General features: G+C 53.5%; 2 protein-coding genes across 2 annotated transcripts in view; both read left to right on the forward strand.

The window, feature by feature from the left end:
• LOC117398651 (calpain-1 catalytic subunit-like) overlaps positions 1–9815 on the forward strand; it is a 10606-nt gene extending 791 nt beyond the window's left edge. The window contains exons 2-21 of the mRNA XM_059020144.1: positions 1501–1763; positions 1940–2128; positions 2444–2577; positions 2911–3079; positions 3559–3642; positions 3768–3853; positions 3978–4052; positions 4384–4544; positions 4652–4815; positions 4919–4934; positions 6034–6244; positions 6406–6445; positions 6565–6630; positions 6946–7003; positions 7196–7260; positions 7758–7826; positions 7936–8014; positions 8128–8244; positions 9132–9190; positions 9304–9815. Of these exons, the coding sequence (XP_058876127.1) occupies positions 1501–1763; positions 1940–2128; positions 2444–2577; positions 2911–3079; positions 3559–3642; positions 3768–3853; positions 3978–4052; positions 4384–4544; positions 4652–4815; positions 4919–4934; positions 6034–6244; positions 6406–6445; positions 6565–6630; positions 6946–7003; positions 7196–7260; positions 7758–7826; positions 7936–8014; positions 8128–8244; positions 9132–9190; positions 9304–9330 (2132 nt within the window). The 3' untranslated portion in view covers positions 9331–9815. The remainder of the gene's footprint in view (positions 1–1500; positions 1764–1939; positions 2129–2443; positions 2578–2910; positions 3080–3558; positions 3643–3767; positions 3854–3977; positions 4053–4383; positions 4545–4651; positions 4816–4918; positions 4935–6033; positions 6245–6405; positions 6446–6564; positions 6631–6945; positions 7004–7195; positions 7261–7757; positions 7827–7935; positions 8015–8127; positions 8245–9131; positions 9191–9303) is intronic.
• A 3940-nt stretch (positions 9816–13755) lies between these two features.
• Positions 13756–15000, forward strand: part of LOC117398695 (solute carrier family 22 member 6) — a 5161-nt gene continuing 3916 nt past the window's right edge. Inside the window, exons 1-3 of the mRNA XM_059020133.1 lie at positions 13756–14274; positions 14644–14747; positions 14995–15000. The exon at positions 14995–15000 is cut by the window's right edge and continues 149 nt beyond it. Coding sequence (XP_058876116.1) covers positions 13810–14274; positions 14644–14747; positions 14995–15000 — 575 coding nt within the window. The 5' untranslated portion in view covers positions 13756–13809. The remainder of the gene's footprint in view (positions 14275–14643; positions 14748–14994) is intronic.

The following is a 15000-nucleotide window of genomic DNA, read 5'->3' on the forward strand; positions in this document are numbered from 1 at the left end:
GCAGACTTGTTCAATGCGCCACTCCCTCCGCTCCGGGGCTAGCAGTTTGCACGATGCCTTCTGTTCTCAGCTAATTAAACACTTGAGAGCACTGCAGGGCGCTGTGCCGCAGCGCAGCGCGGTCCTGTGAAGACTCGGGGACCAATGCGCGCAGCAGCAGCAGCAGCATATACTCCTGCAGAACGGCAGACTCTTGCAAACGCGATGAAGCGGTGCTGCGGGTGACAGTCTTCCAGTTTCAAACCATTGCAAGAACAATCACAGAAATACAAACCAAACTAGCCTATGCACGTGTCACAGATTTTTTTATTTTAAAGTAAGAATAACATTTCAAACCCATGTATTATTTATTATTTTCAAGCAATGCGCAACTTTCACGCCGAGTCGTCTTTACTGAAGCGCAGTCCGCGGCCCTGCGCTGTAGCCCCGAGTTCAGCCGCGGTGTAACGGGATACCTGTCACCAGACCGCGCCTGTTAGTCACAGCTCGGTAGTCCGTGTCAGCTTCGTCTTGTGCTTTATTTGTAAACATGTTCAGTGTTGTCAGTGCAAACAGGACGCTGTTTTAATACAAGCCGGGAGTAACGCGTTTATTGTTGCGCGGTGTTGTATACATCGCTCCCACTCGCACTGTGCAGAACGGCAAACCAACCTTCCCCGCTTTACCATGAAATTAGTATCCATTCACTTCCTATATCACACTCACCCGTGCTGGACTACACTGCAGGGATGGGAACGAGACTCCCGCTGCACAGCAGTGTGATCCAGTCCTGGTTTCACTGGGAGTTTAATAATCAGACACACCTGAGCTTGTTAGCTAGACACACTAGGGGCTGATCAAGCTGGTAGCAGTAAAACCTGGACTGGATCACACTGCTGGGCAGAATTCAACTCCTCTGTTGAAACTCCAGAGTAAACTCACACCCCTCTTTGCTAACAGGGGAGGGAAGGTGGGGCTCAGGTTTTAGGTTTCTCTCAAAGCCAACACAGATTCGATCCTGCTGAAACTGGCTTTGAAATCAAAGGGCTGCTGAGGGCCTGCGGTCAGGCAGTAACAGGAACACAGTCACTGCACAGACTCCCCTGATAACATTCACAAGAAAACTAAACACGAGCAACACCCAGCTGCAAGACTGTGCTGATTGTGCAGAAATCTGCTGCAGCAGCAACACTGCATTATAGCAGGGAGAGGGAGAGGGAGAGGGAGAGGGCTGTGACTATGCTTCTATTGTATCAGCTCTAGCATGTATGAACGAGTCTGTAATTCATGTTGTCTGTGTGTGTGTGTGTGTGAGAGAGACACAGAGATGTTTCAGACACGCTACAGCATTCTTAATCCAAAACAGATGGGTTAATGACAGCATTTACATTACAAAGTGAGTAAGACTGCTCTCTGATTTGTCTCTGATGTGCGTGCTGCCCTGTGATTGGATCTCCCTCGGACTCCTGCTCTCTGATTGGTTCCCGCACTCTTTGCTGTGCTCTGTGATTGGTCATTGAGGCTGCGTTGCCATGGCGGAGGTGTTCTCCTCTGGGATTGCGGCCCGCTTGCAGATGCTGCGGGACCGGGAGGATGGATTGGGTCAGAACCACAAGGCTGTGAAGTACATGAACCAAGACTTCGAGTTTCTGAGACAGAACTGCCTCCAGAACCGGGTCCTCTTCACTGACGACACCTTCCCAGCGGACCTGCCCTCCCTGGGGTTCAAGGAGCTGGGGCCACGCTCCCCCAAAACACAGGGGGTGCGCTGGAAACGACCCACCGTGAGTACGAGGGGAGAGGGGAGAGGGGAGAGTGTTGTATTGTATTGTATTTCTGTGCTTTGCTGTGCTGTTGTATTGTGTTGTATTGTATTGTATTGTATTGTATTGTTTTGTATTGCTGTGCTGTGCTGTGCTCTGCTCTCCCTCACGCCCGTCTCTCTGTTCCTCTCCTGCAGGAGATCTGCTCGAACCCTCAGTTCATTGTGGATGGAGCGACTCGCACAGACATCTGCCAGGGAGCGCTGGGGGACTGCTGGCTGCTCGCCGCCATCGGCTCCCTGACCCTGAACGAGACGGTGCTGCATCGCGTGGTTCCACACGGGCAGAGCTTCCAGGAGCAGTACGCAGGCATCTTCCACTTCCAGGTACCTACCTTCTAGTTCTTGTATTGATGGTTTGTATTGTGGCTAGTGTAGTTCTTGTAGTGATGGGTTGTATTGTGGCTAGTGTAGTTCTTGTAGTGATGGGTTGTATTGTGGCTAGTGTAGTTCTTGTAGTGATGGGTTTTATTGTGGCTAGTGTAGTTCTTGTAGTGATGGGTTGTATTGTGGCTAGTGTAGTTCTTGTAGTGATGGGTTGTATTGTGGCTAGTGTAGTTCTTGTAGTGATGGGTTGTATTGTGGCTAGTGTAGTTCTTGTATAGTGGGTGTTGATGGCCAGTCTCTCTCTCTCTCTCTCAGTTCTGGCAGTTTGGCGAGTGGGTGGACGTGGTGATTGATGACAGGCTGCCGGTGAAGGACGGGAAGCTGCTGTTCGTTCATTCGTATGAAAAGAATGAATTTTGGAGCGCTCTGCTGGAGAAAGCATACGCCAAGTGAGTAACGAGGGAAGAGAGAGTGTGAGTGTGTGTGTGTGTGTGTGTGTGTGTGTGTGTGTGTGTGTGGGGGGTCTCACTCCCTGTGTGTGTGTGTGTGTGGGGGGGGTCTCACTCCCTGTGTGTGTGTGTGTGGGCGGGGGGTCTCACTCCCTGTGTGTGGGCGGGGGGGTCTCACTCCCTGTGTGTGTGTGTGTGGATCTCACTCCCTGTGTGTGTGGGCGGGGGGTCTCACTCCCTGTGTGTGTGGGCGGGGGTCTCACTCCCTGTGTGTGGGCGGGGGGTCTCACTCCCTGTGTGTGGGCGGGGGGTCTCACTCCCTGTGTGTTGCAGGGTGAACGGGTGCTATGAGGCTCTGTCGGGGGGCAGCACCTCCGAGGGGTTCGAGGATTTCACGGGGGGCGTGACGGAGATGTTTGAGCTGAGGAAGGCCCCCCCTGATCTCTACAGCATCATCCTCAAGGCACTGGAGAGGGGCTCCCTGCTGGGCTGCTCCATCGACGTGAGTACAGACTGGTGTGGAGGGGGGCTGGGGTGCGGTGCGGAGGGGGGCTGGGGTGCGGTGCGGAGGGGGGGCTGGGGTGCGGTGCGGTGCGGAGGAGGGGCTGGGGTGCAGTGCGGAGGAGGGGCTGGGGTGCGGTGCGGAGGTGGGGCTGGGGTGCGGTGCGGTGCGGAGGGGGGGCTGGGGTGCGGTGCGGTGCGGAGGGGGGCTGGGGTGCGGTGTGGAGGGGGCTGGGGTGTGGTGCGGTGCGGAGGTGGGGCTGGGGTGCGGTGCGGTGCGGAGGGGGGGCTGGGGTGCGGTGCGGTGCGGAGGTGGGGCTGGGGTGTGGTGCGGTGCGGAGGGGGGGCTGGGGTGCGGTGCGGTGCGGAGGGGGGGCTGGGGTGCGGTGCGGAGGGGGGGCTGGGGTGCAGTGCGGAGGGGGGGCTGGGGTGCGGTGTGGGGGGGGTGAAGTGTGACTCTTTGTTTTTTGTTTCATGCAGATCACAAGCAACCTGGACATGGAGGCCGTGACGTTCAAGAAGCTGGTGAAGGGACACGCCTACTCAGTGACCAGCCTGAGAGAGGTGGGGAGAGGGGAGAGGGGAAACATGCCCAAGACCTGTCCTGGGGCTGGCACATTTCTTTCTTTCTTTCTTTCTTTCTTTCTTTCTTTTGTTATTAATTTTATTTTTGTTCTCTTACCCCTCAGGTGTCCTACAGAGGGATGCCCACCAAGCTGGTCCGAATCAGGAACCCCTGGGGAGAGGTGGAGTGGACTGGAGCCTGGAGCGACAAGTGAGAGAGAGGAGAGGGAGAGGGAGAGGGAGAGGGAGAGGGAGAGGGAGAGGGAGAGGAGGTGGAGGTGGAGTGGAGGGGACAGTATCTGGCAGAAAGGTGACTGGTGTTGTGTTTCCTGTAGCTCATCGGAATGGAACTACGTGGACCCGGCTGTGCAGAGCAAGCTGAGAGTGAAGTGCGAGGACGGGGAGTTCTGGTGAGTCTGAGAGAGAGCCTGTCTGAGAGTCTGAGAGAGAGCCTGTCTGAGAGAGCCTGTCTGAGAGAGAGCCTGTCTGAGAGTCTGAGAGAGAGCCTGTCTGAGAGAGCCTGTCTGAGAGAGAGCCTGTCTGAGAGTCTGAGAGAGAGCCTGTCTGAGAGAGAGCCTGTCTGAGAGTCTGAGAGAGAGTCTGTCTGGCAGAGAGCCTGTCTGGGAGTCCGTCTGTCTTACAGGATGTCTATCTGATGTCCTCAGTGATCTCTGTCTTGAAGGATGTTTTAGTGGTGTCCTGTATGATGTGTTTCAGTGACTTTCTCTCTGCGTCCTACAGGATGTCCTTCAGTGATTTCCTGCGTGAGTTCTCGCGGTTGGAGATCTGTAACCTGACTCCTGACACTCTGAAGTCGGAGAAGATCCGGAAGTGGAACACCTCCCTGTACGACGGAGCCTGGAGGAGGGGCAGCACTGCGGGAGGCTGCAGGAACTACCCCGGTGAGAGAGGAGGGGGGCTGGCCCTGTATCTCAGGGCTCTGTGTGTGTCGCTGTACATCAATGCCCTGACTCTCTGTGCTGTGGGCTCTGTATTAACCCTTTCACAGCCACGTACTGGATCAATCCGCAGTTCAAGGTGTGTCTGCAGAATGCTCAGGGTGAGGGGGCGGAGTCAGACTGCAGCTTCCTGGTGGCTCTCATGCAGAAGAATCGCCGTCAGCAACGCAAAGAGGGGAAGGACATGGAGACCATTGGATTCGCTGTGTACGAGGTGAGGGCGGGGCTAGGGGAGGGGCTTAAGCTATTGTCTCTTGTTATTGAATATCAGTGTACTGATCTCTCTCTCTCTCTCTCTCTCTCTCTCTCTCTCTCAGGTCCCAGATGAGGTATGTGCTTCACTTTCTTCTTTAAAACCTTCAACATGCAGACACCTTGTTGCTTTTGTGAATTAATTTCTCTGAGTTTTGCAAGCATTACAGTTAACAAACCCTCCCCTCCTCTCCCCCCTCTCCACTCTCTCCTCTCTCCTCCTCTCCACTCTCCCCTCTCTCCTCTCCTCTCCTCTCCTCTCTCCTCTCCCCCCTCTCCACTCTCTCCTCTCCTCTCCCCTATCTCTCCTCTCCCCCCTCTCCACTCTCTCCTCTCTCCTCTCCTCTCCTCTCCTCCCCTCTCTCCTCTCCTCTCCTCTCCTCTCCCCTCCCCTATCTCTCCTCTCCCCTCCCCTATCTCTCCTCTCCTCTCCCCTCTCCTCTCCTCTCTCCTCTCTCCTCCTCTCCACTCTCTCCTCTCCCCTCTCCTCTCCTCTCCTCTCCCCCCTCTCCACTCTCCCCTCTCTCCTCTCCTCTCTCCTCTCCTCTCCCCTCTCCTCTCCTCTCCTCTCCCCTCCCCTCTCCCCTATCTCTCCTCTCCTCTCCCCTCCCCTATCTCTCCTCTCCCCTCTCCTCTCCTCTCCTCTCCTCTCCCCTCCCCTCTCCCCTATCTCCCCTCTCCTCTCCCCTCCCTTCTCCCCTATCTCTCCTCTCACCTCCCCTATCTCTCCTCTCCCCTCCCCTATCTCTCCTCCCCTCTCCCCTCTCCTCTCCCCTCCCCTCTCCCCTATCTCTCCTCTCCTCTCCCCTCCCCTATCTCTCCTCTCCCCTCCCCTATCTCTCCCCTCTCCTCCTCTCTCCTCTCTCCTCTCCCCTCTCCCCTATCTCTCCTCTCCTCTCCCCTCCCCTATCTCTCCTCTCCCCTCCCCTATCTCTCCCCTCTCCTCCTCTCTCCTCTCTCCTCTCCCCTCTCCCCTATCTCTCCTCTCCTCTCCCCTCCCCTATCTCTCCTCTCCCCTCCCCTATCTCTCCCCTCTCCTCCTCTCTCCTCTCTCCTCTCCCCTCTCCCCTATCTCTCCTCTCCTCTCCCCTCCCCTATCTCTCCTCTCCCCTCCCCTATCTCTCCCCTCTCCTCCTCTCTCCTCTCTCCTCTCCCTCCTCTCCCTCTCCCCTCCCCGCAGTATCGAGGTCAGTCCGGGTTCATCTCAAGCGTGAGTATTTCCTGACGCACGGCTCCACGGCTCGCTCAGAGCTCTTTATAAACCTGCGGGAGGTCAGCTCCCGATTCACACTGCCTGCCGGGGAATACATCATCGTACCCTCCACCTTTGAACCCCAGAAAGAGGGGGACTTCGTACTGAGAGTGTTCTCAGAGACCCATGCCGACTCAGAGTGAGTGAGAGAGGGAGAGGGTCTGGGGGGTGGTGTCGGGGTGTCTTGGGGGTGGTGTTGGGGTGTCGGAGTGTCTGGGGGTGGTGTCGAGGTGTTGGGGTGTCTGGGGGGGTGGTGTCGAGGTGATCCTGTCCTGACTGGTGAAGTCTCTCTCTCTACAGGGAGATGGATGATAAGATCATAGCTGAGCTCCAGGATGAGGTGAGAAACTGACTTTAATATTTGAATGTTTACCCAACGTGAGACGTGCCAAATTAGTCCTGTATTAACTCTCTTTCTTTCTTTCTTTCTTTCTTTCTCTCTCTGTCTCCCTCTCTCAGAAAGAGTTGGATGAGAGTCAGATTGATGCAGGCTTTAAGAATCTTTTCAGACAACTGGCTGGCGAGGTAACTCTTTCCCTCTCTCTCCTCAGATTCGATTGCACAGCAGCTCAATAATAATAATAAAGCAATGATACTAACGAGCCCTCTCGCTGTCTCTCCCTGTCTCGCTGTCTCTCCCTGTCTCTCCCTGCCTCTCCCTGTCTTGCTGTCTCTCCCTGTCTCTCTCTGTCTCTCCCTGTCTCGCTGTCTCTCCTTGTCTCTCTCTGTTTGCCTCTCTTTCTGCCTCTCCCTTACTCTCCCTGTCTCTCCCTGTCTCTCCCTGCCTCTCGCTGTCTCTCGCTGTCTCTCCCTGCCTCTCCCTGCCTCTCCTCTGCACAGGACCTGGAGATCAGTGTGGCAGAGCTGCAGACCATTCTCAACAGGATCATCAACAAACGTGAGTCCCACACAATCAACACACACACACTGAGACACACGAGAAACACACACTGAGACACACACTGAGACACACGAGAAACACACACTGAGACACACGAGAAACACACACTGAGACACACACACTCCCACTTACAATGACACACATACATATACTGCCTCTGTCCTCACTCTCCTTCCTTCTCTCGTTCAGATAAAGACCTGAAGACGGACGGCTTCTCGAAGGACTGCTGCCGCAGTATGATCAACCTCATGGACGTATCCTTGCCTAACCCCTAACCCCTAACCCCTAACCCCTAAACTCATGGTCGTATCCTTGCCTAACCCCTAACCCCTAACCCCTAACCTCATGGTCGTATCCTTGCCTAACCCCTAACCCCTAACCTCATGGTCGTATCCTTGCCTAACCCCTAACCCCTAACCCCTAACCTCATGGTCGTATCCTTGCCTAACCCCTAACCCCTAACCTCATGGTCGTATCCTTGCCTAACCCCTAACCCCTAACCCCTAACCTCATGGTCGTATCCTTGCCTAACCCCTAACCCCTAACCTCATGGTCGTATCCTTGCCTAACCCCTAACCCCTAACCCCTAACCTCATGGTCGTATCCTTGCCTGCCTGCCTCGGCTGCAGCTGGTTACTCTGAGCACTGGCTGGAACACTGGCTGTCTGCCTGTCCTGTCTGTCTGTCTGTCTGTCTGTCTGTCTGTCTGTCTGTCTGTCCCAATGTTGGTCCTTAACCAGTCTCCTCTCAGAAAGACGGCAACGGCAAGCTGGGACTCACAGAGTTTCATGTGCTGTGGGAAAAGATCAAACGCTACCTGGTGAGAGAGAGAAATTTCTCAGACTTCAATGCTTAAATCCTCCGTCCCTCTATCCATCCATCCATCCATCCCTCCAGTTTATCAGTTCTCTCCTCTCTGGTATTTTCAGACGGTGTTCCGCAAGTTTGACCTGGACAAGTCTGGAACCATGAGCTCCTATGAGATGCGCCTTGCACTGGAGTCTGCGGGTGAGTGTGTGTGTCTGTGTGTGTGTGTCTGTGTGTCTGTGTGTCTGTCTGTCTGTCTCACAATGCCAGCTTTTGAGGATATTTCTCTTAAATTTCTCTGACTCCCTCCCCAGGGTTCAAGCTGCCCGGCCGGCTGCACCAGCTCATTATCCTGCGTTACGCTGAGCCCGACCTCGCCATCGACTTCGATAACTTTGTGTCCTGCCTGATCCGCCTGGAGACCATGTTCAGTGAGTGAGGGGGCTGCCTGCCTGCCTGCCTGTCTGCCTGCCTGTCTGTCTGTCTGTCTGTCTGTCTGTCTGTCTGTCTGTCTGTCTCTCTCTCTCTGCCTGCCTGCCTGTCTGCCTGCCTGCCTGTCTGTCTGTCTGTCTGTCTGTCTCTGTCTGTCTGCCTGCCTGCCTGCCTGCCTGCCGGCCTGTCTGTCTGTCTAACTGTCTGTCTGCCTGTCTGTCTGTCTGCCGGCCTGTCTGTCTGTCTAACTGTCTGTCTGCCTGTCTGTCTCTCTGTCTGCCTGCCTGTCTGTCTGTCTGCCGGCCTGTCTGTCTGTCTAACTGTCTGTCCGTCTCTCTGCCTGTCTGTCTGCCTGTCTGTCTGTCTGCCTGCCTGTCTGTCTGTCTGCCAGCCTGTCTGTCTGTCTAACTGTCTGCCTGCCTGTCTGTCTGTCTGTCTGCCTGCCTGCCTGTCTGTCTGTCTGTCTGTCTGCCTGCCTGTCTCTCTGCCTGCCTGTCTGTCTGTCTGTCTGTTTCTCTGCCTGCCTGTCTGTCTGTCTAACTGCCTCTCTGTCTCTCTGCCTGCCTGCCTGTCTCTCTGCCTGCCTGTCTCTCTGTCTGCCTGTCTGTCTGTCTGTCTGTCTGTCTGTCTGTCTCTCTGCCTGCCTGTCTGTCTGTCTAACTGCTTCTCTGTCTCTCTGCCTGCCTGTCTGTCTGTCTGTCTCTCTGCCTGCCTGTCTGTCTGTCTAACTGTCTGTCTGTCTGCCTGTCTGTCTCTCTGCCTGTCTGTCTCTCTGCCTGTCTGTCTCTCTGCCTGTCTGTCTGTCTAACTGTCTGTCTCTCTGCCTGTCTGTCTGTCTAACTGTCTGTCTGTCTAACTGTCTGTCTGTCTCTCCCTCTCTCCGCAGAGACGTTTAAAACTCTGGACACCGATGCAGACGGAGTCGTTTCTTTCAGCTTCATGCAGGTGAGGAGGATCCTTCCCTTTTAACACGGGTCACTGTTTTTGTTCTTGTGAACTCGTGGTGACGGCTCCTCTCTCTCTCTCTCTCTTTCTCTCTCTCTCTCTCTGTGTTTCAGTGGATCTCTCTCACCATGTTCACCTAGCAACCGGAAAACCTGCTGCACCTCACCTCCGATCTCCAACCTCTGACCTCTGACCTCTGCCAAGTGCCTTTTCAGTGACGGGATTCAACCAGCCAACCACCCCCCAGACCAGTTCAGCACAGGCTCAGTCTGTCTGTCAATCTGTCTATTACACACACTGAAACACACACACACACACACACACACACACACACACACACACACCCTGACAGTCATAGATACAGACAGCACGGCAGCGCTAGTGCTGTCCACCAGAGGGCAGGCTTTCTCTTCTGTTTACTGCTTTGCAAGGATTGTGTGTTAAAGTGGGAACCGAGTTTCAATGCCAAGCAGCTTCTTCTCTGCAGTTTGTTTTTTAAACGTTTCAATCGTGCCAACAGTTTCTATTTGGTTGTTTTTTTTCTGTTTGTATTGTTTCTATATTTTACACATTTTTCTTAAGTTTTCTTAAAGGAAAATAAACAAAAAAGAATGTATAAATATAAGTCTCTTGATTTCTTCTGTTTTGAAAGTTTCAATATTAATGAATATATATGAAACGGGAACCTCAAAAATAACAACCCAGCCCCTTCTCAAAGTGTAGTAAAGCACAGAGAGGAGAGAGATCCAGCCCCTTCTCAAAGTGTAGTAAAGCACAGAGAGGAGAGAGATCCAGCCCCTTCTCAAAGTGTAGTAAAGCACAGAGAGGAGAGAGATCCAGCCCCTTCTCAAAGTGTAGTAAAGCACAGAGAGGAGAGAGATCCAGCCCCTTCTCAAAGTGTAGTAAAGCACAGAGAGGAGAGAGATCCAGCCCCTTCTCAAAGTGTAGTAAAGCACAGAGAGGAGAGAGATCCAGCCCCTTCTCAAAGTGTAGTAAAGCACAGAGAGGAGAGAGATCCAGCCCCTTCTCAAAGTGTAGTAAAGCACAGAGAGGAGAGAGATCCAGCCCCTTCTCAAAGTGTAGTAAAGCACAGAGAGGAGAGAGATCCAGCCCCTTCTCAAAGTGTAGTAAAGCACAGAGAGGAGAGAGATCCAGCCCCTTCTCAAAGTGTAGTAAAGCACAGAGAGGAGAGAGATCCAGCCCCTTCTCAAAGTGTAGTAAAGCACTGAGAGGGGAGAGATCCAGCCCCTTCTCAAAGTGTAGTAAAGCACAGAGAGGAGAGAGATCCAGCCCCTTCTCAAAGTGTAGTAAAGCACAGAGAGGAGAGAGATCCAGCCCCTTCTCAATTTGCACAGTCACGGTTACAATGTGGAAATCGGTAACACTCCATAGTCACTCATTACAGCTGGGTTACACAATGCAATGTTACTGATTGGTCAGATCAGTGTGAACTGGGCTTGAAACTCACACTAGCCCTGCTGCTGCTGCTGCTGCTGCTGCACCCAGTCCTGGGGTTCAGAGCTCCCCTCAATGAAGTCTAGTATTATTATTATTAATATTGAAATGATCAGGAGCCAGGAGTTTGAGCAGGGTTAGAAACTCACACTAGCCCTGCTGCTGCTGCTGCACCCAGTCCTGGGGTTCAGAGCTCCCCTCAATGAAGTCTAGTATTATTATTATTAATATTGAAATGATCAGGAGCCAGGAGTTTGAGCAGGGTTACAAACTCACACTAGCCCTGCTGCTGCTGCTGCTGCACCCAGTCCTTGGGTTCTCAGCTCTAACCACTAGAGCCAGCCTCCCTCCCAGTCCCTGCTCAGCTCTAACCACTAGAGCCAGCCTCCCCCCTCAGTCCCTCCTGAACTCCAGCTGTTCCCTGCCCCTGTTTTCTGCTCAGGCACTTTAGAAGGAACAAGTGGCTTATCCAGTCGGCCCTTTGTCCCACTTTCCTCTGGAGTTTATTTTTTTGCCCTTTTCATATGGATAATCCCACAGTAACTGCAAGTCAAACTGTAACCAACTCTGAGAGATTAAGGAGTTGTTATGCAAGGTTTGGGGAGAGTGCAAACAAATCTACCCTGAACTGCAGTGACCTACAGCGCACAGAGGCTCATAGCTCTCAAGAGCACTGACTGAGAGACAGACAGAGAGGCAGGGACAGTGACACAGGCAGGCAGTGAGACAGGCAGAGACAGAGACAGGCAGATACAGTGAGACAGACAGATACAGTGAGACAGACAGATACAGTGAGACAGGCAGATACAGTGAAACAGGCAGAGACAGTGAGACAGGCAGAGACAGTGAGACAGACAGAGACAGTGAGACAGACAGGCAGAGACAGTGAGACAGGCAGGCAGGCAGTGAGACAGGCAGGCAGTGAGACAGGCAGAGACAGTGAGACAGGCAGAGACAGTGAGACAGGCAGAGACAGTGAGACAGGCAGAGACAGTGAGACAGGCAGAGACAGTGAGACAGGCAGGCAGTGAAACAGACAGAGACAGTGAGACAGACAGGCAGAGACAGTGAGACAGGCAGGCAGGCAGTGAGACAGGCAGGCAGTGAGACAGGCAGAGACAGTGAGACAGGCAGGCAGGCAGGCAGGCTCGCTCGCTCGCTCATGCGCTCGGTGTGCAGGGCTGAACTGGGATTCAAGCCGGGCTGTGGAAGGGACTGGAGCCGCAGTGAACTGCAGCTGGGACCGTGTGAGTACTTCTGTTCCTTCATTCAGTCATTAAACACGAGACACAGTTAACATGCAAACACGCTTGCAGAAGTTTTATTTTTCTCTCATTTCTTGTCATTTCCTTTTCTAGGCTGGCGTGTATCATTTCTATGATTTCTATAATTCGTATCACTCGTATCCTGTAACAGTTTTACCTCAGAGTTCTGAACGAGTCGCTTTGAAGTTACAGATTAAAATAACCTTTTTATTAACCCAGCGCTCAGAACCGAGCTGTAATATTTCAGCAAGCAGCCCCTCTGCTCTTAAAGCAGCTGCATCTCAACTCTGTGCTGCATATCCAGCAGCTTGGCCGGGTCCATAGTTTCAAATAAACTCTGCTGCCTTGTGGAGGAAAATGATGGAATTCTGATCAAATATATTTCACTGAATATGAAGTGCCTTTCAGTCTACAACAGACAGTGATTACATCAGCTGAAGCCTAACAGTTGAACCCCCAAGCTTCTGGACAATATTACCCCCCCACCCAAGGCCCTCTGATAAGACTGGCTCTGTTTTGAACTTATCTTGTGCTACTGGCCATCCCATTGTTCTACTGAACTTTCTGGTAACACAGACACGTGTCACACCCTACTTTCCAGCTTGTACAAACTGTAGAAATATCAACTATAAACCCACTTGCGTTAACAGTCTCTTGTAGACTCTTCCCTTGTATAGATTGATTAAAATATCTGGATAATCAACCTGAATCCTGAGTCTCATTGGATAGAGGAGAGTAAATCCATTCCAGCCTCATTCCTGGTCTCAGGGGAAACGCAGCCTCTGATGTGGAATTGCTCTGTCGCTCCTGTTCAGGTGGAGTGGTTACAGATTCACAGACGAGTCGCAGACTATTGGAAACCGTGCCGAAAAACATACGAACAGCACGGAGAGGATTCGACTGTGCCGTCTTTCTCTGCAGCTAATCATTAACCCTTCGCTTGCTTGCATCGGAACAGATTGCTTTAAAAAAGCACTCTGATCTCTGAAGCATTTCATCAGAACTCCGCTGCTGTGGGGATTTTAAACAGAGTCTTCTTCTGATCATATGAGGATGTAACAAAGTCAAATCCACTCAGCTCCAGGTGCCGGTAGTGTTCTAATGAGCTGCACGTTCACTTTTCATTTTTATTTAGAATACAGACGAGCTGCCGAGGAGATGCAGTGAGGCGACGCACCCCGAAGCGGAAAGGTTCTGCCCCGTGGATTCGTTGCTGCCGGATTGGACGCGCTGTGTGAAGGAGGCTCAGCTGGAGAGACTGCAGCTGCACAGGGCGCTTCCCTTTTAATGAGCTGCCCTTTCACTGGCCTCTGTTTAATTGATTCGTTATTTTTCTGAAGCTCGCCGCGCCTGCCTGGTTGATTTCATTTCTTTCTTTTTTTTTTATTTAGTTGAATTTTTTTATTTTTATTATTAATGTCTGCTGCGGAAGTCAGGATCACTTTTTGTCAACTTTTCCAAAGCTGCTAAAACTTCAAAACAGTCTGAGCTACATCTGATACTTCACTTTTAAGCCCCCCTGTGTTGCCCCTCTCCCCCCTGTGTTGCCCCTCTCCCCCCTGGTTTGCCCCTCTCCCCCTGTGTTGCCCCTCTCCCCCTGGTTTGCCCCTCTCCCCCTGTGTTGCCCCTCTCCCCCTGTGTTGCCCCTCTCCCCCCTGTGTTGCCCCTCTCCCCCTGTGTTGCCCCTCTCCCCCTGGTTTAACCCTCTCCCCCCTGTGTTGCCCCTCTCTCCCTGTGTTGCCCCTCTCCCCCCTGGTTTGCCCCTCTCCCCCCTGTGTTGCCCCTCTCCCCCCTGGTTTGCCCCTCTCCCCCTGGTTTGCCCCTCTCCCCCCTGGTTTGCCCCTCTCCCCCCTGGTTTGCCCCTCTCCCCCTGTGTTGCCCCTCTCTCCCGGGTGTGTAATGGGTTTCGCGGAGGTGTTGGAGCAGGTGGGCAGTCTGGGGCGTTTCCAGTTCCTCCATGTTCTGCTCCTCTCGCTGCCCATCTTCATGATGGCGAGTCACAACCTGCTGCAGAACTTTGTGGCCTTGGTGCCCCCCCACCACTGCCGTGCCCCCCCGCCCCCCTCCCCCTCCCCCGCCCCCGCCCCCCTCGACCTGCTCCCTGCCCTCCTGCCCTTCGACCCCCAGGGCCGGCCCGAGCGCTGCCGCAGGTACGCCCAGCCGCAGTGGCACCTCCTGGACTGGAACCAGAGCCAGAGCCTCCAGTACTGGACCGGAGCCGGGGCCTCACCTCAGAACCAGAGCCTCCAGTACTGGACCGGAGCAGGGGCCTCACCTCAGAATGAGTCCCAGGCGGAGCTGCAGGGCTGTGGGGACGGCTGGGAGTACCAGAACTCTGAAAGGAGCTCCACTGTCATCTCTGAGGTACACACAGACACAAAGACACACAGAGACACATGGACACACAGAGACACACAGGGGTACAGAGAGACACACAGAGACACATGGACACACAGAGGTACAGAGACACACAGAGACACATGGACACACAGAGACACATGGACACACAGAGGTACAGAGAGACACACAGAGGTACAGAGACACACAGAGGTAGACACACACTGACACAGAGAGATTCCTATGTTAATATGTACATTTAGACTTATTTTGAAATATATCCTTGTTTTATCTTGGAAATAAATGTGTACCTGCAAACCGTGGCTGGAGTTTCTATCCTGATTTAGACCAGCTGGCTGACCTCGCCCCTGCTTCTCTCCCCCCCCCTCTCCGCAGTGGGACCTGGTGTGTGAACACCGCTCTCTGAAGCAGATGGGTCAGACTATTTACATGGGCGGAGTGCTGGTGGGGTCCACAGTCTTCGGGGGTCTGTCTGACAGGTAGGGAAACAAGGAGATGCACCTTGACATATAGCACACCTCTCCCCCTCCTCTTCCCTCCTCCCTCCTCTCTCCTCCCCTCTCCTCATTCCTCTCCTCCCCCTCCTCCTGTTTCCTCCCTCCTCTCTCCTCTCTCCTATCTCCTCCCCCTCCTCCTGTTTCCTCCCTCCTCTCTCCTCTCTCCCCTCTCCTCTCTCTCTTCTCTCCTCCCCCTCCTCCTCTCTCCTCTCTCTCTCTCTCTCTCCAGGTTTGG

Source organism: Acipenser ruthenus, unplaced genomic scaffold (genome assembly GCF_902713425.1).
Source record: "Acipenser ruthenus unplaced genomic scaffold, fAciRut3.2 maternal haplotype, whole genome shotgun sequence".
NCBI lineage: Eukaryota > Metazoa > Chordata > Actinopteri > Acipenseriformes > Acipenseridae > Acipenser > Acipenser ruthenus.